The following is a 23,221-nucleotide window of genomic DNA, read 5'->3' on the forward strand; positions in this document are numbered from 1 at the left end:
GCCTCGAGGGCGCGGCCCAGGACGTCCTGAGCCTGAGCCAGCCCAGCTGCGTCCTGCCCGGTGTGCCCGCAGAGCCCACTCCTGGGACCCAGACGCGTGATGCTGCCCTGGTTGTGCTGCGTGTCCATGCTCCCCGTGCACGTGGACGCACAAGAACACGCGTGTGCAGCTGCTGCCTTCCAGGACCCCAGGTCTGCGCCCAGTCCGGGTGGCGGGGGTGCCCCAGTCCCACGGGAAGCTCACTGTGCAGGCGTAGCCCGTGGTTTCTGGCACGTGCCTGCCTCTGCTCTCTTGCTGTCAGGATGGTCCGGGTTATTGCAACAATAGTTTGTTTGGGTTTTTTTTGTTTGTTTTTGTTTTTTGTTTTTTGTTTTTTTTTAATTAATTGAGTGGATCTGAGCTGAGATCAGACTGGCCGTCCTACTCAGAAAACCTAAAATCTATCCCACACACCCTGGCTTCATCGCCTTGGAGCCACAGGCCCCACAAGCCATACATTTAAGGGGCATGGTCTGCTGGTTGGAAGTGTGTCCGTGCGTTCCCCGGGTCCCCGCTTGCACCCCATCCCCCCCGCCCGCCGCCGCTGCTCAGAGCACCTGCCCATCCTGGGCCCCTGGGGGCGTCTGGGGGCGTCTGGGGCTGCTTCACCAGCACGCTGGCCTCAGGCTCGTCCCCTGGGCATGCGTGTCAGCGCCCCACCCCTGTGGGTGGTGTTACCCACTGTGACCCGTCTGGCGGGCAGGCCGGTGTTCGCGCCCACGGCCACCTGACGCACATCCAGGTGGTTGTGGCCTGGTGGGAGGAGTGCTGCCGTGGACACCCGCGTGTGAGGACGGTGTCGGCCCCTGGCACACGCGTGCTACCAGCTCCTGTTCCTCAGCCTCCTGATGACAGTGCCCTGGGGCCTGTGAGTGGCCGAGGACCCTGAGCTGTGGTCAGAGTGACGCGGGTGGACGGGTGGAACGTGAGGCAAACCCGCCGCGGCACCGACGGGGCCCCTCAGACCTCGGGTGTAACCAGCCCGCCTCTCCTGTCCTCCCTCCTTCTTTCCCAGACGATGCTCCCCCAGGGGCCACCGCTCTTCTCTGCTTTGCGGCTCGAGCCCAAAGCGGCATGAACCCCGCTTCGTGTTCTTCTGGGATGTGGACTGACAGGCCCCGGGGTGCCGTCTCCCGAGGGCTGCATCTCCGTCTCCTTAGTCCCCAACATGGAGCGCGTAGGTGGTTTTATACGTGTCGCTATTGTGCATGGTTTTGTGACACGTTTATCTGATAACGTATTTTTCAAGTAGATTTATTGTGGGTCCCTTAAGGTCAAGCATTGAATTCTAGAGTCGACGTTTGTGAGCATCTAACGGGTGCGTCAGCGGGCTGTGAAATGTGCACCCGTGAGTGCACGGATTTCATTGCTGCTTCTCTAACTACAGCCTCATAGATCCACACGTGAATGAATCTGAGCATTTCTGCTACCAGATTGGAAAACACAAGATAGACTATTGTGCAAAAAGAATGCAGTTGCGCGTCCTTGTTCTGCACGTGAAGTGCACAGTGAGCAGGTGCCTCATGGGACGGCTTCCCGTGGAGCAGGCCCCTGACCCGGGGACCGCGTCCTCCTGAGGTCACCCGCCGTGCTCCCGCTCGTTTGCATCGCGTCCACGTGAACCACCGTTTTCTTTCTTAATACGAGGAGTCAAACTCTGAAGAAACTCAGTGTGGTTTACACGGACCTTCCTGCAGAGGAAACTGCGTATAAAGTGCACGGCTGTGCTGATGTGCGCGGTCAGGTGCGCGCTCGGTTTGGGACAGTTTGCAAGCGTTGCAGGTGATGCTAACGAACCTGCCGAATTCAGTTACTCAAGTCCTGAGCATGGAAAACGTCGGAAGCCTCCGGCTGCTGGAGATCCAGAGTCTGATGGGACGTGTGCCCCGCGTGCAAAGTGCAGCTCGTCTGTGAAATTAGGTGTGTTGCTGACTCTTCATCCACCTTCCAGCTGTGGTTTGGCTTTTCCCAGATGAGTCCATGTCGTGTGGGGGGAGGACACTTCACTCCCAGGTGCGCCCCGACCATCTGTTCCTCTGTGTGAACCCGCCTGCGTGTGAGGTTTATGTGAAGCTCACATGGGCTCTGCTTTTAAGAGCAGTGGTAGCTCCTATGCAGGAATCGGGGCTTTTCTTATTTTTTTTAAAAAGGATTTTTTTTATTTATTCATGAGAGACACAGACAGAGGGAGAAGCAGGCTCCATGCAGGGACCCCAGCGTGGGACTCGATCCCGGGACCCCGGGGTCACACCCTGGGCCGAAGGCAGACGCTCAACCCCTGAGTCCCCCGGGCGTCCCAAGGGCTTTTTTTAAATTTTGCTTTTTGAAAGTAGTGATAAATTAAAATACATATAAAAACTGTTTTAAAAAATATTTATCGGGGCGCCTGGGTGGTGCAGTCGGCTAAGTGTCCGACTCTGCGTTCCACTCAGGTCATGATCTCAGGGTCGCGGGATCAAGTCCCGCCCCGGGCTCTGCGCTCAGCCTGGAGTCGGTGTTCTCCGCCCCTCCCTCTTGTGCTGTGTCTGTCTCTTCTTCTCTAAAATGAGTAAGTAAATCTGAAAATACGTATACGCATATAAAGGATTGCTCTGACAGCTTCAGCAGTCGCATGAGTGACAGTGGAATCCTCGTAACTGTAAATGCTAATTCACTTATTTTGCTTTGATTGTTTTAATGTCCTTTTTGACTGTCGGGTGTGTCTACAGTAAGACTTTTCCCCCAGCACTTTCCTCACAATTCATCACATTTTATTTATTTATTTATTTATTTATTTATTTATTTATTTATGATTTATTTATTATTTATGATAGAGAGGCAGAGACACAGGCAGAGGGAGAAGCAGGCTCCATGCAGGGAGCCCAAAGCGGGACTCGATCCCGAGACCCCAGGATCACGCCCTGGGCCAAAGGCAGGTACCAAACCACTGAACCCCCCCGGGGACCCCCTTGATCACATTTTAAAACGCATTTTAAACAGGTGGCTATTTTAAATAACATTGAAATGCTATTTTTGTGTGTGTGTGTCAAATCCAAGTTATTCAAATGTTATGCCATTTTGCTAAGTGTCTTCTGATCTTTCTGAGTTATTATAGCGATCTATTTTTGCAGAAATAGGAATCATTTAGCAGCATGAAGCCCTACCTTCTTCCCCCTAAAAATATATCATAAGTAGGTCATCCCTGACAGACCTTGCTTGTTTTCCCTGATGGCTCTGAACTCACCGGGCCGATGGCCCATCACTGGGCATCAGACTCCTGAATGGCAGGTGCCTGGTCAGGGTTACTGATTAAGGGTTGACTGCAAACGACGTCTAAACCATATTTCGGAGACCTCAGCTCCGGCACTCCCCTGGATTGTGGGGAAGTACAGCCCTGCTCCTTCACAGCACCGGGCAGCCCTGTCCCCAAGCGTCCAGTCGATGCCGCCGTCCCGGACGGTTGGGGCACAGGTTGGCATCGGCACGTTTCCGTGGCTACTGGGGGCCCTCCCCGCGCCTCAGTTCCTCCTGGCGCCCTGGGTGTGCGGGGCCAGCTGATGACCGGTGCTGGCCTTTGGCGAAACGAGGGCGTTTGCATCCCCAGGTTCTGATTCTCATCCCCCGTCTGCCCCTGCACACTCGCCCTCCCTGGATCTGGGCTCCCTTCTCCCCTTTGGTTCTACGAGCCGGCCGCTGCGCCGCCGTTCTCGGCCCTTCCGCCCGGAAGGATGCCCAGGGAGTGTGTAAACCCGTCACCCCTGAGGGCGAGGCCAGCGCCAAGGGGGCCTGGGGCCAGTGGCTTTGGACGCGCAGCAGGTGACTTCAGGGCAGCCCAGGTTAGAGCCCCTTGCTCGGCCCCCGGCCTCCAGCCTCCAGCCTCCAGCCTCCACCTCCTCTTCCTGGTTCTGCACCTGCCCCCACCTCCACCCATTGCTCCCTCCCCGCCCTGTGGCTCTGGGGTGGGCGCCCCTCCTGGCCTTGGGGTCCCACGCCCTAGGGAAGCTCAGGGTGCAGAGGTGGGTCTCTACCCACCTTCGCTCAAACCCACGACGATCTACGGATCCTGCTGCTCTGGGGCTGGTAGGAAACGTCTCCGGAGGTGCGAGTTTCCCTTCCTGGTGTCCCGGGGTACAAGGGACTTAGACGTTTTTCTTTAAAATTTGTACCTGATGGCAGGGGTCATTTCAAGAGATGTGAGGCGGCGTCACTTCTCAGGGGCCGCGCCTGGGGCTGGATGCTGAGGATGCCTCAGGACGCGGAGCCGGCTCAGCCAGTGTCGGGGGAGCTGCTCGCTCTGGGTTTGCTCCCTGTTCACTTTGCTTTTCCCGTCAGGTCGGAATCGGGCGACGTGGGGAGGGTTTGCGGTGGAAGGTGACGCGCGGTCAGATGTCGAGGGCGGCGCGGGTCCTCACGGGGGCCTGGCTTGGCCGGGGATGGGGGGAGGTGGGCTCCTGGCCGGCGGGTCCTCCTCCTGGAGCGCGGGGTCACCCCGGGGCCCTGGGGCACGACGCCCTCTCACCCTGCTGCCCCGGCCTCGGAGGTGGCGCGTGTTGCTCCATGGGCACCGGGCGCTGTGCCTGGTGGCGGTGGTGGGCCTCCCGGGGACCCTTGGCCGCTCTTGGCCGCTTCCCCCGCAGGTGAAAGTCTTGCAGCCGGACCGTCCCTTAGCCCTGTGACGCTGCGATGCCGTCAGTGTGGGGATCCAGGCCAGTACTCGCGCAGCACGACAGACTGCGGGGCCGGCAGCGGGGAAACTGAGGAAGCACGTCTGTGGCAGTGCGCTGAGGCCCAGGCGCCCCCTGCTCGGCCCTTCCCCATCCTCCGGCCGCGCCCGCGGGATCGCGGGGCCTTCCATCCGGCGGCAGCGGCTGCGTCAGATCCAATGACGAATTGAGGACTTTGGGGACGGGGGACACACTTGTCCTCCGTTGTGCCTGCCCTGGTACCCCTCTTGGTTCCTGTCTCTTTAGGGTTTCCGAGAAAGGATTCAGTTCTCTCGCTTGGGGTCTTCATGTCGTTTTGGTGGATCTGTTCCCCGGGCCCGTCCTGGAGTTTTTGGAGGAAATTCTTAATGCCCGTGTCCGGGCCCTGTTGTGACTTTGCTGCCGAGCCGGCGGGTCCCCCGGGAGTGAGTGTCTTCATGCAGCGGCCCACCAGCCCTCGGGGACTCTGACGCCTGTACACTGGCCCTTTGTATTCCCGGACCTCAGTGTCCCCTGCAAGTTTCTGTGTCTTTTAAGCTCTTTCTTCCTGCCTCCCGGGAGACGAGGTTGTGCGAGAAAACCCGGAATCCCGGGGTCCTCGCCACGCCGTGTGGGGCTTTCACCGGTTGGACCGGTCCCTGTCTCTCGGAGTCACAGGATTGCTGCGATCCCTGCCGACGTTGGGAGCGCTTCGCGTGATCTGCTTCCACGTCCTTATCAGATCCGCGCGATGCGAGGATCCCTCGCGGCGGCACCTTGCGGGTCTCTTCCTTGTGTCTTTTGTTGAACAGAATTTCTCGGCGTTTAGCAAGTAGCCCCTTTCTGGGCTAGAACTCCCAGGTTAGAACATCTCTAGGCTGCCACCGTTCGGCGTGCTGCTCGGGTCCACTGCATTCCGAGTCCTCGGAGCTATTCTCAGCTGTTTTCTCTTAAACCTCATGTTGGTTTGCTGTTCAGGTGCGGCTCTGAAGGCCGCTAGGTCCACGGGCTCCGCGCCCTGCAGCCGCGCGGTCCGCTCGTGCCTTCCTGTGTTTGGCAGATTCTTTATGGACTTGACCATCGTGCTGCACGAGTCACAAGCGTGTGGTCACAGGTGTGTGGATTTCTCCTGGACTGTGATGCGTACGCGTGTGCGCATTCATGTCGTGTATTCTGGGTGTATGCTATGCGTGTGATGGCGTGGCCGGGAGCACGGCGCTGGAGCCGCAGAGTGAACGCACATCTTCTTCTCAGCCTCTGTCTTTGGAGGAAAGCTTTCCATGACTCCACGAGGCGAATGACAGATGCTCCTCAGCTTTTTTAGCAGTTTTCCAGAAGGTTAAGACCGTGCCTGCATATTTACCAGATGCTGTCCTCGAACTTCACCAGGGATCCTGGAAGCTGCTGCTGCTTCTGGTCCCGTGGTCCCCGCGGGGTCCCGCCCACGTCGTCCCAGGGGCTGCTCTGGAGCATCCCTGCGTACGGCACACGTGACGGCGTTTGGTTATATAGACACAGCTGCAGCTTTGTCTTGGGTGCGAGGTCCTGCCTGGGGGAGGCCGGGCTCAGCGCTGCACCCACAGTGAGGACCTGGAGCCTCCCGCCAGCAGCCGCGGGACGGCTTTGGAGCAGGGGACCCTGGTCCACACACACACAGCGAGCCGCCCCAGATTCCAGACTCCAGGAGCCGTGCTGGTTTTCAGCTGTAGATTTGTGGGTGTTTTATGACGCGCCAGAAGAGAACTATTACTTAGAGCATCGGGTATTCTTTGTTTCACTGGCTTGAAAAGCGTTTTTCCTTTTTCATATTTTCTAGATTAGATTTGGTAATTCTTCTAGGATTTTTGCCTCTCTGTTCAGGGGGTGACGAGTACCTTTACTTTATTATAACCTCCGTGCAAGGTTGTATCCAGCTAAGCTCGGTTTTGTAAATGACTTCTATTCTTTAGAATTTTCTTCAAGAGTTTACTTAATACGCGTTATCTTCCCAAGATAGACGAATCCACTAATGAAGGTCTACGGGCCTAGAGATTACTTTGTGGAAGGTTTTTAAGAATGAGTTCAGCCTTTTAAGTAGGTATATCAATGTTCACATTCGTGACTTCATATCGTGTCCGTTTTAGTGAAGTGTGGTGTTTTCAAGAATTTCACCTCTGCGTACAAACTATAAAACGTTTGGATGAAATAGCGTCGTGGGGATCACCCTATCGTCTTTGGCAGAGTATTAGATTTGTGGGATTTCCGCCTGTCGCTCATGATGTCTGTACATGGGGTTCTTCTGTTTCTTTGTCCTTGGGTAGGACTGGCATTTGGCTTTGTCGATGCTCCACTGCATGTACTTCTTCTCCGATTATTCCCTTCCTTTGACCTTATTCTAGCTTTGGTGTACGGAAACTTAGATCTGAGGTCTGCAAGCTTTTTTTTTTTAAGATTTTATTTATTTATTCATGAGAGACACAGAGAGAGAGAGAGGCAGAGACACAGGCAGAGGGAGAAGCAGGCTCCGTGCAGGGAGCCGGACGCGGGACTCGATCCCGGGACCCTAGGATCGCGCCCTGGGCCAAAGGTGGACACTCAACCCCTGAGCCACCCAGGCGTCCCCAACAAGCTTTTATTATTTTAAGGGCAGGTAGTATCTTATGGCCATATGGTCGGTCACAAGTACTAAACTCTGAGGTTGTCGTCGCCTGAAGACCACAAGGATCATAGTAACTGGGTGAGTGTGAACATGTTCCAATAAAACTTTGCTTATGATGGCAGGCAGTTGGCTCATTTGGGGCTAGATCTTTGATTTTCTAACCTAGCTGTGTAAAAATAAAAAAATGCATTTGAAGCTGCCAATTCTCCTTAAGACACTGTTTTAAAGGAATCCTAGAGGCTTTGAGGGGTTGTAACGCCATTATCCGTTCAGAGTTTATTCTTCTTTCCACTGCGGCATTTCCCCTTGGTCTGTGGCAGTTTGAAAGTGCGTGGCTCAGCTTTTTTTTTTTCTTTTAAGATTTTATTTATTTATGAGAGACACAGAGAGAGGCAGAGACACAGGCAGAGGGAGAAGCAGGCTCCGTGCAGGGAGCCCAACGCAGGACTCGATCCCAGGACCCCGGGGTCATGTCCTGAGCCCGAGGCAGACGCTCCACCGCGGAGCCCCCGGCCTCCCTGTTTCCTCGGCTCCAGTTGCCTCAGCAGGATGTGCCCCGGGGATGACCGTTGCACCCAGTCCAGGAGTCCCCAGGCTGAGGCCCCCGGTGTCGTCTTGGTGGCGGGGGTTGAGTGCAGGCGTCTGGGAGCCTGCGGCGGTTCCCCCGGCCCGAGCACCCGTCCAGCGCGCTGAGCTCCCTGCGGCCTCACCCGGCGTGCCTGCGCCCTGTCCCGCGGAGCACATCGCGTGGGCAGTGAGACCCTCGCTGTTGGTTCTTCCCAGCGCTGTAAGGGCGACCATCGCGGGCCTGCTCAGACCTGTTCTCTCTCACTGCCCCGCAGAGTCCTGACCGTCGGGGCCCCAGGGCGGCTCCACGACCCATGGACGCGTGGCTCCCAGTCCTCCGACCTGTTGTTTTACTTCCCGGCACAGAAGCCCCTCAGGGATGCGCACCTGACCACAGGGGAGTGTCCCCCCAGCCCGAGGAGTCGTGTGTCCGCGGACGGGGCCTCCTCATGATGCTCCAGCGCACGGCCTCCGGAAGTCGGGGTCCTGCGTGGGGGGCAGCTGCTCCCGTCTGCTACATCTTGTCCGTGTGTGTCGTCGGTGGTGTTCCTGCGGGAGGGGACTGGGATACGGCCGCCTACGAGGACATGGAGGAGCCAGCCTGGAGCAAGGGGGGCGGGGGCCAGGGGTCTGCAGCAGGCAGGCGGGAGGGCCCCGCGGCCAGTTGGCTCCTCCTCCTGGAGATCGGTGACGGGCGGGAGGTGTCACCATCTGACGCCGTGCCTCAGGGTCGCTGGCATCTCTGTTGAGAGTGGAAGGGCGGGAGGCCGGGCAGGGATCCTGCGGGCTGGCATCTGCCTGCTCGTGCCGTGGTGCCGTGGCCCAGCCAGCGCGGAGCAGGGAGGGAACATCTGTGCGGCTGCCCGGCGGGCGGGCGGGGCTTCTTGCTGGGTTTGTGCAGTCGGGGGAGCAAAGCAGTCAGGCTGGCCCCAGCCATGGCCTGGACACTTGGGGGGTGGAGTTGCTCTTGGCCAGATGAGGACAGAGCCGGTTCAGAGAAGATACAGGAGTTCAGGGTGGACCAGGGGCAGTCTGAGAGCTCTGGGGGCGACCGAGGGGACGTTGAGGAGGCAGGAGGATGCAGGTATCTTAGATGGAGCTGACCTGTGCAGGGGTGGGCTGTGCAGGGGTGGGCTGGGCAGGGGTCTGCAGGCTGGGCGGGGGGGCTGGGCAGGGGCGGGTGTCCACAGCAGCGTGTCCCCGGGCCTCGTCCGGTGGGCAACACGGAAGGGCAGCCCTTGAGAGAAGCGCTGGCGTCTGGAGACCCGGCCTCTGGGAGCTCACCCTGCCTTTCCTTGGCACATCCGCACGCCCCCATCATGCTCCACGTAGCAGGTGCCACCACGCGCCGGAGGGTGAGGGGCGTGCTGAGCTGCTGAGCACAGGGTCCCTGTAGCCCTCGGCTCCCTTGTGTCGTCGCACGTGACCACGCCCCAAGGGCGACGTCCTGGAGGTGGGAGCGCCGGAGGGATGGTCCCCGCTCGGTGGACGGCGGGGCGGGTGGGGCAGCACGGCACCTGCTGCGCGGCCTCGCTGGGTCGCCCTCACTTCCGCAGCGGCCGCCGTGGTCGTGAGAGCGGGAATCCCGGTCGCAGCCGCTGTGGGGCCAGGTCACGCCCGGCCGTGGGATCTTGTCAAATGCATTGTTCATTTTATTCCTTCTTTTGGGGATTTTGTGTCCCTTCCATTCCCCGGGCTGCCCGCGTGCGCGTCTTCACCTGGCGGCCCCGTGTCCGTGTGATGCACGTATTTTTCTACGCGGGGAGCCCGTCCATCAGGGCTTTAGGTTTCCACACAGTCAATTCCGTGAGTCTTTTCCTCTAGAATTCCTGCCTTTTGAGTCAAGCTCACCTACCGTTGTTTATACACACATTCCCGTGTTTTCTTCACAAACTTGTTTCTCTGCACGTTGGCAATTGAAGCGTCCGGTGGCTCACGGAACAAGCCGGAGGGCGAGAGCCCCGTCTGTACCCCCACCCCCACCCCAAGCAGCAGCCGGGAGCCTTTCTTCCGAACTGTGTGGTTTCTTCCTCGGGTGATGCGGCGCGTCCCCTTCTCACTGGGGACGCCCGGACCTTGCGTTGGGCCCAGATCGTGGGCAGGGGCCCGGGTGCCTGCGAGCAGGGAGCCTGGGTGTGGCCCGACGGAGGGGGAGACGTGGGGGGCTCCCCCTGCGCCACTGGGGCTGCGGGAGGCGCTCGTGCCCTGCAGCTCAGCTGGCCGGGTCTCCCCGAGTCACCGGGTGACGCAGTCAGGGGCAGCCCGGTGCCTGGAACCGAGTGCGGGTCCCCCACCCTGTGCAGACCGCGGCCCTCAGGAGGCAGCGTGCTTTGCGCACCGCAGCTCAGCGCTCAGTGTGGTGCCCATGGGCCCTGCGGTCCCCTCCACTCCCGGCCCCGGCGGCTGACGGCGGGGGTCGTGGGCACCGAGGGTGCACAGAGGCTCTGCGGCCGTGGGGGACGCCGTGGGACGTCCCGTTTGTGTATGTTGTCAAGTCAGATGGAGTTTCACAGCAGCTGGGATGTGGGCTGTCTGTCTGACCTGCTGGGGTTTGGGTCGGCGGCAACCCGGTGACAGTGCGTGCCTGCGTGGTCGCGGCGTGCGGACAGCGTGCGTCGTGGTCGCGGGTGTGTCCGTAGCCCGTGTGGTCGCGGCGTGTGGCTGTGCAGTCAGCCCGGCCTGTTCCTGTATCCACCCTAAACCGGCAGGAAACGGTGTCCACGGGTTGCACCCTGGGGTGTGCAGGGGTGCAGGGGCATTGGGCGAGGGGCACTATGTGGGGTGGGGTCCACGGGCAGGGGTCTGTTCCAGGGCGCATGCAGGGGGCGCCCCCTGGTCTGAGCTCCTCCTTCCCAGACTTGTGCTCAGTCGCAGCCCCTGCGCTCGGTCCAGCCGGGAGGCCCAGCGCACAGCCCGCAGGGTGGAGGTGGGGCGGCCGGGGCAGGCTGGTCGCGCCCACGTGTTCCCTGCTCGCCAGCTGCCCTGGGACCCCCAGGGTGGGCATCCGTGTCCTGGGCCCGTCCTCAGGGCCCTGGCCCAAGGGGGCAGCCCCTGCCCTCTCACCGAGCATCCTGCCCCCTCCCCACCCCGCATGCTCCCTCCCCACCCCGCATGCCCCGGCACTACTCTGGGTGCCCCCTCCCTACCCCCACGTGCCCCCTCCCCACCCCTGCGTGCCCCCTCCCCACCCCGCGTGCCCCCTCCCAACCCCCCATTCCCCCTCCCAACCCTCATGGGCCCCTCACCATACCCGCGTTCCTCCTCCCCACCCCCACGTGCCCCCTCCCCACCCCACGTGCCCCCTCCCCACTCCCACGTGCCCCCTCCCGACCCCTGGGTGCCCCTCCCCACCCCGCAGGCCCCTCCCCACCCTTGCATGCAGGGTGACCCTGAGGCTGTGGGGCAGCTCTGTGCACGTGGCCATCCTGGGCCTGGCAGGGCACCCGAAGTCGATGCCGACCGTGCGTCTGACACGTGGAGGCCACCCCGGTCCGTGAGCCTGACTTCGTCCTCCGTCCTCACTGCCGGCCTCCCGCCTCCTGACCACCCCCCGATTGCCGTGTCGGGCGGGTGAGGGAGCCCCCGGCCCCGCCTCCCCCCGGAAGCCCCCCGAGCCGGCCCAGCCCGCGGCCACCGCTGACACGGGGGTTCCGGTAACGACCAGGATCCTCAGACGAGTTTTGCTCATTTTCGGCCTTCGCTGCTGCAGGAGATCCTCACACAGGTGCTCGCTTAGCCTCTGGAGCCCTGGTCGCCGCCCACACGGCCCTGGGGAGAGCGGGACCGCAGCCTTTGTACAGGTAGAAAAATAGATTCCAACAAGAGCAGTAACTTGTAGCTTTTAGAGAAAACTGATTTTCTTTTAAGAAGGTCCTTATTTAAATCCCGTAAAAACCGTTCAGAGACGTCAGAGTCCGGACTGTGCTTAGACTGACGAGGCCGCTGGGTGCTCTGGCCGACCCCACGTGCTGTGGCCCCGTCCGCGCTCACGCCCTCTGCTTCGCCCGCAGCCCAGGACCGGCCTCGCCCGGCTGCACCACGAGGGGCCGGGCGGCGCCTGTGACGTCCGCCTGAGGCTGACAAAGGACGTCCTCACGATCCAGAAGCAGGACGTGGTCTGCGTCCGGGGCGGCAGCCACTGCGCACACGTGAGTGCCCTGCGCCCCCGGGCTCCGATAGCTCTGCGGGCTCCGCAGGGGGTGGGGGGACGCGGGTGCGGGGGGGCGGGCGGGAGGCTGCGGGCAGGAAGGACACGGGTGGGAGGTGGACGCAGGTGAGGGGGGACGTGGGCGGGAAGGGATGTGGGGGATGCACATGGGGGGCACGTGGGGGTGGGGGCCGCGGGCAGCAAGGATGCATGTGGGGGGATGCAGGTGGGGGGAGACATGGGGGGATGCACAAGGGGGGGATGCGGGTGGTGGGGGGATGTGGGTGGGGGGCCTGTAGAGGGAGACCATGGGCGGGGGGACATGGTGGATACACATGGGGGGGACGCGGGCAGCGGGGGACACGGGGGGACACGGGCGGGTTGACCACTTACGGCTCTGGGGCTCTTCCTTAAGGAACAGCCGCCCCCATGGTTTTCGTGTCCCCCGCGTGGCGCCCTCCCTGCCTTCCTAGTTTCTCCCGTGAGCGCCGTCACCCCCCACCCCCACCCCCGCCCCACGGGCCACGGTGTGAAGTGGACACGTTCTCGTGGAAACGGAGAAGACGCGGAATGAGGGTCACCTATGGCCGAGCACCTGCTGCCGGAAGTGGGAGCAGCAATGGAGCCGCGACGTCCTGTTGGGAGCTGCTCCTCCGTCCCCGGCGTCCCGGGACCGACCAGGGGCCTCGCTGCCCACGCTGCGTCCTTCCGGCCTCGGTCACTTGGCCTGAACTTCTCCGACGGGGAAGCGACGTGCTGCTTCGATGCCACACAGTGTTGCCTGGAGATGACGGGAAAGAGCTTGGGGGCCTCCGGGGAGCTCGGCTGAGATGGGACACACCTGCCGCCTCCTGCGCGGCTCCGACAGCACGTCCACATCCACACGGACGCCACGTGTCGCTGCGCAGGCCCAGGCAGGAGCCACACGGACGCCGCGCGGGAGTCACATACTGCACAGCAGTTCTCCCTGTTTGGGGACATCCTCGCCGCGACCCCGTCCCGTTCGCCGTGGCCCCGGGTCATACTCTGTGGTTCTCTGGGTCCTCACGACCTTCTCCTTGGAAATGTGGTGCTCGGAGCCCTGCCCCCATCTCTAGCCTCGACCCAGAGTGTCCTCCATGGGCGCAGATGGCAGAGTGTGGGGTCCGTCCTGGGACGGCCGATGCGCTCCCCCCAGAAGCGATGCCGGGCTCGTGTGCACCTCACACACGTGGAGGACGCAGGTGCACGTGCCTCCCGCTTGAAGCCCTCCTGCGCCTCCCGGGACCTCGCCTGCCCCTCCTGCGCCCTCCCCGGTCGCTGGCGCCGTTCTGGACGCTCCCTGCAGGTCGGGACAGAGGGCGGGGGACGGGTGCTGCCCCCACTGCCGCTGCCCTCCCTGTGGTCGGGGTCAGGGTTGGAGGGCGCGGGTCACCAGCCCCTCCTTCTACCTCCCAGCCCACTTGTCCTGGTGGGATTGGGGCAGCGGCGTTAGGGAAGTGTTGGTGACCGTTTAGGAAATCCTCCTCCCTCCTCCCACCTTCCCCTCCCCCTCCCCCTCCTCCTCCCCCCCCTCCTCCCATCCCCCTTCTCCTCCCCCTTCCCCCTTATCACCTAAAGAAAATGTCTGTTTGTAGGGTAAGAAGTAGCTTTTTCCCATGTTTCAGAGTCTGTTTAGATTGATTTATTCTGCTCATCCCTGTACGGTGACACGTCTTCCTGAGTCCTGAGTTTATGCTCCTGGTTTGAGTCCGCACAAGGGGGTGGGTGCTCCCGGGGAGGGTGCGAGGGCGCGGGTGCTGGTCCGCGCTTACAGTCCCGGTGGGGGTGCCGTAGGGGACTGTGTCCTCGCGTTCCCGTGTAGGATGCAGGGGTTCGGGGTCTGAGCTCAGCTTAATGTCCGCCGCCCGTCTGCCGGCCTGGGCCCTGGGGACACCCTCGGAGAGCCTCGCAGGGAGCGGGAGCGCAGGAGGACGGGCGGCGTGTCCGCGGCAGGGAACGAGCCCAGTTCTGGCGTCGGCCCCTCTGGCGTGCGCGGGGAAGCGGGGGAGCCGGCGTCCGTCCACCTGCACGACCCGGGCCGAGCGGGTACAGGTCGTGCCCCCTCTGTCCCCTGCCACAGCAGGAGCACCAGGAAGTCCTGGCCTCGGGGAGCGGACATGGAGACCGTTGCGGACGTTGGCATCGGACACTTGGGGCTCCCATGCAGGCCGGGGCTGCATCACGGGGGCGTCTCCTGCGCGGACACGGGGGGTCGTGGGAGCATGACGGCCATGGAGAGTGACGCAGCGAGCTCCCAATGGGGGTGTCTGTGCACCAAGATGAAGACAGAGCAGGGAGCCCACACCTGTGTCCAGTCCGTCAACGCAGGAGACGCGGATCGCCGTCTGGGAGAGGACCCGAAGCCTCGCGCGCGCCGGCGGGAGCTGGGCCCCGGGTGGGCTCCCCAGGGTGGGCTCCCCGGAGGCAGCGGCCGCGTCCGGCAGGACGGCCGATCTCACTTGGTGCCGCTGACGGGCATCAGGCCTCGGGTCTAGGAGCCGGCGGGTTCTGGGCGGAGGGGCCTGCACGGCGGCAGGTTCTGCGCCCCGAGGGCCGGGTGGTGGCTTCCGCGCCGTCGCACTGGCTGCTTCCCCTCTTTGCTGCTTCGAAAAAGGGTTTAAAGGTCTTAAAAGTCTAGAGGTGTTTTTAGAAAAAGGGGCGCGGGCGGGTCAGTGGAGTCGGCTGAGGAACGGCAGGCGCTGCGGCCGGTGCCCCGGGCTCCACGCGTCACGACGTCGTCGAGCCCTGGGTTCACCTCTTCCGTAGCAGGCGCCCGGAGGACTCGGCTGGCATTTCAGTTTGGAGCAAAAGAGTCAGACTTGTGTTAACTTCCCGAGCCGGGGAGCCTGGTGTCGGGCCGTCTCCCCAGGTCGCCGCGGGCTGCCCGGCTCGGTGCTCGGGGACGCGGCCCTGTCGTCACCTGATGCTGCTTCCTCCCTGGGCTCATGCCCCGCGGTGCCCTTCGCTGCCCGTTCTCCGCTCCCTACGTCAGGCGGACGTAACCGTCAAAGCCCGGTTCGGGACCAAGGGATGAGACGGTATCTCCGTGAGGACCTCGTCTCTTAGGTTTGTGAGGAACACGGCCGGATTGGGCTGGGAACGGGGTTTTTGAATACTTTAGATTCCAGACTTCATTCTCTGCAAGTCTCATTAGATGCTTGACTGACTTGGTGATTGTTCCCCGACGAGCAGGAGCAGCCTGGCCGGAGGAGACCGTGTGTGGGGGGACAGGTGTGTCCCGTCGGGGGGACGTGGACCCCACGATGAAGGACGACCAGCCGGGCGGTGGAGTTAGGAGATGCCGTGGGATGACGCCCGTGTGCACCTGCGGGTCGGCCCGCAGGAGGCTTTAGGAGCTTCTCCAGGACTTTAAGTCCAGCCGTCGGTGTCTGGAGTGGCTGTGAGGTCACGGGGGGTCGGGACCCGCCGGTGGGGCCTGGGCCGGGGACGCCTGGTTTCATTGCCATCCATGGATGCTCACAAGTCCTGTTCTGAAACTCGGAATTCTTACGTACGGACGAGGCCACCGTCAAGCTGGAGCCCGGGTACGGACACCGCCCCCATCACGAGCGCCCGACAGCCGAGCCTTCCTCCCCGTGTGGACCCAGCGATGCCTCCGCGCTGCACGGGGGAGTTTGGAAGACCGGGAAGCTCTTCCCGAGAGCCTCCGCATCCTGACGCTTCTGTGAAGCCTGGCACTTTCCCGGAGTTCCCGGGGCTGCTCCGTGTCCGCGGCCCAGGCTGCCCACCCCCGACGGCATCCCCCCGCCATGCCCGCCGCGGCCCGTGCTGGGGTCCCCCTTCCTGTTCTTCTGCGGACGGCGGCCCAGCCTGTGACCCTCCAGCCCAGATCCTCTGCAGATACCGTCCCACGGGGATGGGACGGCGACATGGGTTGGGGGGCAGGCAGTTGGGCGCGGGGCCACTTCCTACGTGGGAACGTGACCCTCAACTTGCAGATGGAGATCTCGGCCTCGCAGGCGTCCCGTCACGCAGCCTCGTTTGCTCTGAAGGCAAGTCGACGGGTGGCAGGGAGTGGATACGGTAACGTGAAGACCGGGCCGCGGGGTCTGCGGGCTCCTTACCCACGTGGTGGAGCGTCGGCGACCTGTGTCCCTTCCTCACCTGTTGGGACGGGCGCCCCGGAGCTCTGCGCGCATGGACCCATTTTGCCACAAGGCGACCGTTTTCTGTTTTCCCCCACGATCCTCCCGAGGCTCCGGGGCTTTGTGGGGGAAGCTCCGCACGCACAGGGGCTGCGCCGTCCTCCCGCCCCGGGACTCGGGTCGCATCTCCTTCCGTGGCCCTCTGCGTGGCTGGGTCGTGCTCCCAGCATTCAGGGCGACAGACACCCAGGTCCGTCCCGTCGGCCTGGAGCCACGTCCCCGACCCTCACCCACACGGTCCCCGGCGGGAGCGTTACACCCACAGGGAGGCGTGCAGGGCGAGCTTCCCAGGTGAAGTGTGACCTCCTGGGGTGGGACAGACGCCCCGTAAACCCTGGCTCTGTCCTCATCCCGGGTCCCGCGGCCCTGCAGCCCCTGCCTTGTCCCCAGTCACCATGCTCGCACCCACACTCGACCAAACAGACCAACAGTGTCTACACTGTCGCTTGGAAGCAGGAGGAAGCGTGACATTCCTGGTATTCCCATAAAATCCTTCTGGGGCTGGAGCCGCGTGACCCTCTGCCCCCTCCGCCCCCTCGGCTGGCACGGCTGGCTGACGGTCGATGGTGGGTGTAGACCACGCAGAGCCTTGCTGGTGACGTAACCATGTACGTCCTTGGAGTCGCTGCTGGTTGCAGCCGTGCCCAGACCCCTGGCTTCGTCACCACCAGCCGCGTGAGCCCAAGACGGGGATTCCAAGCACGTGAGGCTCAACGCCAACCCCTGAGACACGGGCCTGGAAGTGGTGGGACTCGCAAGAGGAGCGGTGGGAGGGAGCCAGGCTGGGGCCGTGGGAAGAACGGGTGCGCTGGGAGCGGTTGCAGCTTCGCCGGCCTGTCCCCGGGCACGTGGCCCTTTCTGGGGCCTGCGACCCTCGACCAGCGCAGGCGGGGCCCCTGCAGGACTCGGCCGAGCATCGTGCATGCGGTTGTGGGAGGGCCTGTCCGTGTGTCCGTCGTCCGTCCGCTGGTTTATCAGCGTCCTTGTGGCCCAGGAACTCCGCCTGCAGGGGCGAGGCTGCTGAACGTGAGCACGTGAGCAGGGGTCCCTTTGCAAACGTGTTTCAAACGGTGACTTCAGTTTAAACAAAGAATCTTTTATCTGCATTTTGCACTCACTGTGATGCTGCGTTTTAACCTAAACTTATTCTGTTTTCTAAAATCTCTTAAAGCACAGAACTGTTACGCTTCGCAGACAGCCCGGTGGCAGCTTGGGTCTGAGCATCAAGGTAGGCACGTGTCCTTCCCCGTGAGGCTCCCCCGTGCGCGGGTCGGCGCGGCCCTAACCCTCCGTCCGTGTGCGTTCCAGGGAGGCGCTGAGCACAGGGTCCCTGTCGTCATATCGAGGATGTTCAGAGGCCACACAGGTAACGCGGCCGGACGCTGCTGTGCACCGGGGGCGGCTCGTCAGGCGGCGCGCTGGAGGCTGGCGGGCGGCTGCGCTGTTTGTCGGCTTCGTGGTTTGGCTGCTGTTTTATGTCCATCTCCTCTGCGCCCCCCGACACGGCCGTGCGGATTCACCTCCGCCGACACCCCAAGCCCTTAAGGAGGTACCGACTCCCCGCGGGGCCATCGGAGCTGCGCTCCGGGCTCGGGGACCACAGGGGCTGGGACGCCGGGCAGTCTCGGCAGGTGACCAGGCGCCCCTGGCTGCAGTCGGCCGCGCTCACGAAGCGTCTTCGGGAACAGCCGCGTCCCGCCCTCCAGGAGCAGCGGCCGCGTGGGCCTTGGGGGCGAGCACACCGCACCCACCGCTGCCTCAGGTCACCGTGCGCAGAAGTGGAAGGTGCACGTGGGGTTCCTGCCCACACTCCCGGGTTGGGCGGCTGTTTTTGCAGCAGGGAGAGCTTTCCAGTAAATTCACTTTGTTAGATGGTGTGTAGGAGCTCAGCTCCTTCCTTGTTTTAAGAGTTTATTTACGTATTTGACAGAGCGAGTGAGTGCAGGCAGGGGGAGGGGGAGCTGGCTGCTGGCTGAGCCGGGAGCCCGACGCAGGACTCGATCCCAGACCCTGAGGTCATGCCCCGAGTTGATACGAGGGGTCAGACCCGACCCGACCACCCAGGCGCCCTGACCTGGTCCCCTGCGACCGTGCACCCTGCCAGGGTGGGAGCGTGGGACCCCGGGCTGCGTGTGCAGGGAGGGACTCCTGTCCCCGAGCCGGACGTGAACGGGAAGGGGGAAGGGGCCTCTTGGGTCCGTGGACCTGAAATCAGGGGCCGGGGTGCGGTGACCCACGTGAACTGGGCTCCTGAACACTGACGCCCCGCACTAGGGATCCGGCCGGAGGGAGCACTGGAGGACCTGCTCTGCTTTCTCTCAGACGCTCGTACTGTTCGCCCGCCTGCCCGCCTGCAGCCCCATGTCAGAGCACCCGGCAGCCCAGGGACGCCTGAGAGCCAGTCCAGGCCTTGGGCGTCCACCGCGTCCTGCAGAGGCGAGCGCATGGGGACACCGACTGTGACTCATTCGTGCAGAAATAAAAGATTTCAGGAGCACCTGGGGGCTCAGGGGTTGAGCACCTGCCTTCGGCCCAGGGCATAATTCTGGGGTCTTGGGATCGAGTCCTGCGTCGGTCTCCCTGCTTGGAGCCTGCTTCTCCCTCTGCCTGTGTCTTTGCCTCTCTCTGTGTCTCTCGTGAATAAATTCTTTAAAAAAAAAAAGGTTTAAATCACCACTTTGCATCATCCAAACCACTACGCAGTCCGGCGACTTGGCGAGTTGGGATTTGCTCCTGGAGACCAGAGACTCCGGGTGGGTGGGTGGTGGGAGGTGGGACCCTGTCGGGCCGGGGAGATGGCCAGCACCCTCTGCGGCTTGGAGTCCTGCCCTGGTGGCGGCAGGTGTCGCCGTCCCCAGAGGGAAGGCCCAGCCGTTGACGCAGCTTCCACCTCCCACTTGGGGAACCTGACGTCCTGCTGGTTTGGGGTCAGGAATGGGGCGGCTCTAAGCTGTAGGGTCGAGGGGCCATCGGGCTGCCACTCGTGCAGCCACGTTGACAAGCTCTTGGGGAGAACGCATGTTCGGGGCGTCGCGTGTTCGGGGCGTCAGCTGCAAACCTGCTGTCAGAGACCTGGGAAACCAGGCAGCGCGGGGAGGCCCCCACGTCCAGGAGGCGGCCGCCATGCATGAACTCGCCTGTGCGGGGATGGGCGTGAGGGGTGTTGGTGCGACGAGCTCCGGGGACGCAGCCGTCGACAGGGTGCTGGCCGTGCACATGAAGGGGCACGCGGACAGCCTGGGCGGACCTGCGGGCGAGGACTTTGCGGACGGCCGGTAACATCTGTCGTACGTCCAAGGGCCACGGGGCTGCCATGGGGAGCAGGCGCGCTGGTGGCTCGGGCACGTGCGCAGGAGGGGCCTCGCACGCGGGGGACATTGGGGAGCATGGAAGCGAGCGGCCGACCCGCGTGTGCTCTGAAGGGAGCCCGGGTGCCGTTCTGAGCTGCCGGCCAGCCCCGCAGGGTCCCTGTGTCCATAGCGGCAGCCGCGTCCAGTGGCCTTGGGTCGGATACGCGGTGGCTCCGGGGGTCAGGGGAACGTGGGGGGGTCACAGCCCATGGCAGGTACGTGCCTTCCGGTGCGCGGTTATCTGTGTGAGGCTGAGGGGCTTGGAGCAAGAGCATTTGAATTAACGGGTGATTTCCCAAGGATGTGACATCCACAGAGGGGAGCTGCTGGGGGCAAGGGCGGGGCGTGGGCGGGGCGCAGATGGGGGGCTGGGTGGGGTGCAACCGGGGGCAAGGGCAGGGTGTGGGTGGGGTGCAGCTGAGGGGCCAGGTGGGGTGCAGATGGGGTGTGGCTGGGGAATCAGGGAGGGTGTGGGTGGGGTTCAGCTGTGGGACCGGGCAGGGCGCAGGCAGGGTGTGGCTGGGGGGGTGCAGGTGGGGTGCGGCTGGGGTGTGGCCAGGGGGTTGGGTGGGGTGCAACTGGGGGGCTGGGTGGGGTGCAGCTGGGGGGCTGGGTGGGGTGCGGATGGGGTGTGGCTGGGGGCTGGGTGGGGTTAACTGAGGGCATGGGTGAGGTGCGGGCAGGGTGCAGCTGGGGGACCAGGTGGGGTGCAACTGGGGGCCCAGGGAGGTGCAGACTGGGAGCCTGGCCGGGGTTGCACCTTCCATGTAGTTCCCGAAGCGCTTGGTGCTCTTCGGCTCTGCAGGCAGCGCCGGCACACCGTGCCCCGTGTAAGGCCGTGCCCGTTCGCTCTCGGGCATGGGCAGAGCTCCAGGCACTAGCTTGTCCTCCCGCGGATGGTGCCCTCCCAAGTGTGCATTGCACGGGGAGGCCAGGGCACACGCACGGACACAGGGCGTAACATCGGTTGTCGATGGTACTGTGACGAGAGCCGTGGATGAGCCGGCACCCCCTGCGCCCAGGCGTGAACCGTGGACCTTGAGGGAGCCTATCAGTGGGGACGTGCGGCACCCTCGTCGTGCAGTGGGGACGCTGGGTCACGTGCACCACAGAGATGGTCCGAGGCCCCAGGGCCGACTCCCAAGACCCCGTGAGGTGGGGCCGAGAATGAGCATCACGGAGGTCGTGGATTCAGGTCCAGGTGGGGAGGCGTGGGGCCGTGAGGTGCCCCAAAGGAGCGGGGCCTGTCCTCAGCACGGCACACGTCCAGTCGTCCGCGTCCAGCTCGCCCATCCTTCCGCGGAGCCGTCCTGAGCAGCCAGGGCTTCCGCTCCGGTTACACCTGCAAGACGGCCCCCGTAGGGCACGGAGACACGGGGCGGCGAACCCTGGGAAGGGCCATCTGCTCATCCGAGGAGGAGGAGGCCTTCGAGCAGCCTGTCACCCCCTTAACTGGAAGTGGACCCCAGGCCTACGCAGGCAGGGGGAGGGAGAAGCAGGCTGCCACTAGTGGGGAGCCCGACGTGGAGCTCGAGCAGCGTCCTGAGCCGAAGGCAGAAGCTCAGCCGACTGAGCCACCCAGGCCCTCGACTGCTCCGTCTTTAGGGCCCACAGCGCTGCGCCCTTCTTCTTGCTCGCCACGTGGTGACGGTCACGTCCCTGCTGGGCCCTCGCCCTTTCTGGCTGCACCCCGCCTCCTCCGCTGCTTCTCCCTGGTTCTCCTGTTGCAGGAGCTCGTAGCTGCCTTCCCAGGCTGTGCGCTTGCATCTGCGCCGGGCGTGCGCTCGGTCCTGCCAGGGAGCCAGGGGCGCACGGGGACGCGCGGACGAGTGGGAGGGCAGGTGCGGCGGCTGCGGGACCGCGTCGCGGAGCGAGCGTGAAAACTCTTCGAGGTTCCGGGTTCACACGGAAATTGTTCCTAATTTACTGTGTTTTATGCATAAATTTCCGGCAACGTGTGGCCGTTGCCGCCTGACTCTTTACTTGTTACTGGTTGAGGAGCCACCGGTGGTTACCCAACTGCGAAAAAAATCTTAGACGTGACGTAGTGAAATTGTGCTGCTCAAATCTGGAAACTCCAGCGTCTCGTCCCGGTTAGGCCTCTGTTTCGCGGTGACGAACGAGCTGGTGAGCACTTGTTCCTCGAGTCTCCGGTTGACCTCAGCGCCTCGCAGTCGTGCATCTGGGGCGGCGCCGCCTTTACCTTGTACAGAAATGTCTAAAATGTGTACGGGAAGCGCCTGCATACTCGTGGGCTTTTGTTTTTCTAATGATGACACGAAGGAATAGGATATAAGGGGCAGAGGAAATGGTGAGGATCGCAGCCCAGGCCGCGTGGGGCCCCGCGCCTCCGCGTGCAGCTCTGCGACCCCCGCCCACCGCCCTCCCTGACAACCGTCCCTGCTGCGTACGCCTGGTCCCCGGGGACTGCGCAGGACCTCGGCCTGGAGGAAGAGCAGGATCGGTACCTGGACGCGTGCACACGTGGATGCCCGTGCTCGGGCCGGGCCTGTGTGTCGTCACAGACCCGTGTGCCTCTACACACCTATGTGTGAGCGTGTGCAGAACGCACCGTAGCCACCTTACCGGAGATGTAAGCTCCGCGGTGGAAGGCCCACTACCCCGGAGGGTGTGGGGAGAGCTCGCTCGCCGGCTCCGGTCCGAGGATGGAAACGCCACCGGGGCCTCGCGGCTGGTGCGCGTAGGATGCCCGTTCTGGAGACGGCCCTGGAGTCTCGACGCGGAATCGAGGAGGTCGTTGGTCCTGGTTGGCTTCACTGTCCTCGCCGTGACGCGACGGGCGGGGAGATCTCGCCGACGCACAAAGATCGGACATGAGCGAGAGGCCGGCCCAGCTGGGTCTTGCGGTCGGCAGAGGCCATCAGGGCGTCAGGACCACCCCTCTGTCGGGGGCGCTGGGCGGGGCAGTCCCCCCTTCCCTCCAGGGGTGCGCCACGCTGAGCTGCCATCTGGGGCTTTCCCTCGGTCGGCGTCCTGGGGCAGCAGCAGGATGGACCGTGTGAGCCACTGAGGGCTTCATGGGGGAGCGCCGCAAGGTGCCGGGCAGCGGGGACGTCAGTTGATGACCCCGTGAGAATGTGGCCCAGTTACTAGGCTGTCCCCTCAGCCAGGACTGGGGCGGGTCCCACGGCCGGAACCGGAAGCTCGGGGCTCAGCTGGGGTGGGCGGGGCTGGGAGTGTGCGAGGGTCTGAGGCCCCGAAGGACGCACCTGCCAGTGGGACGCAGGTCTGCGTGCATGCATGACGCGCGTGTGCATGAGAGCACACAGGTGGGGAACGTGCATGCGTGGGTGTGAGCACGTGTGTGTATGGCTGTGCGTGTGGGTGCATGTGCGTCTAGGGCTCGGCGCCCCCTCCCTGGCCCGTCCTGCGTCAGCCCATCCACCTGACCGAGCCCCATGTGAACCCACCTGGTTCCTGCCCGGCCTCCGGGCAGGACCCTGGCACGTGTGTTCTGGGGTTTCCCGAGGTCCCGGCGCGCCCACAGACTAGGTGTCCTGCGCCGAGCCTCAGCTGCCCGCCGCCCGCACCTCTCGTGGGTCAGGCCGGAGTCGGATGTGGACTTGACCACGTGAGACTCCACAAAACCCGTGTAGGCCCAGCGTCCGTTA

At 63.3% G+C, this 23,221-nt stretch overlaps 1 protein-coding gene across 1 annotated transcript in view; it reads left to right on the forward strand.

The window, feature by feature from the left end:
* The first annotated feature begins 11,357 nt into the window (after nucleotides 1–11,357).
* Nucleotides 11,358–23,221, forward strand: part of SNTG2 (syntrophin gamma 2) — an 85,518-nt gene continuing 73,654 nt past the window's right edge. Inside the window, exons 1-5 of the mRNA XM_038560643.1 lie at nucleotides 11,358–11,366; nucleotides 11,481–11,558; nucleotides 11,835–12,053; nucleotides 17,411–17,467; nucleotides 17,548–17,605. Coding sequence (XP_038416571.1) covers nucleotides 11,358–11,366; nucleotides 11,481–11,558; nucleotides 11,835–12,053; nucleotides 17,411–17,467; nucleotides 17,548–17,605 — 421 coding nt within the window. The remainder of the gene's footprint in view (nucleotides 11,367–11,480; nucleotides 11,559–11,834; nucleotides 12,054–17,410; nucleotides 17,468–17,547; nucleotides 17,606–23,221) is intronic.

This window comes from Canis lupus, chromosome 17 (assembly GCF_011100685.1).
Source record: "Canis lupus familiaris isolate Mischka breed German Shepherd chromosome 17, alternate assembly UU_Cfam_GSD_1.0, whole genome shotgun sequence".
NCBI lineage: Eukaryota > Metazoa > Chordata > Mammalia > Carnivora > Canidae > Canis > Canis lupus.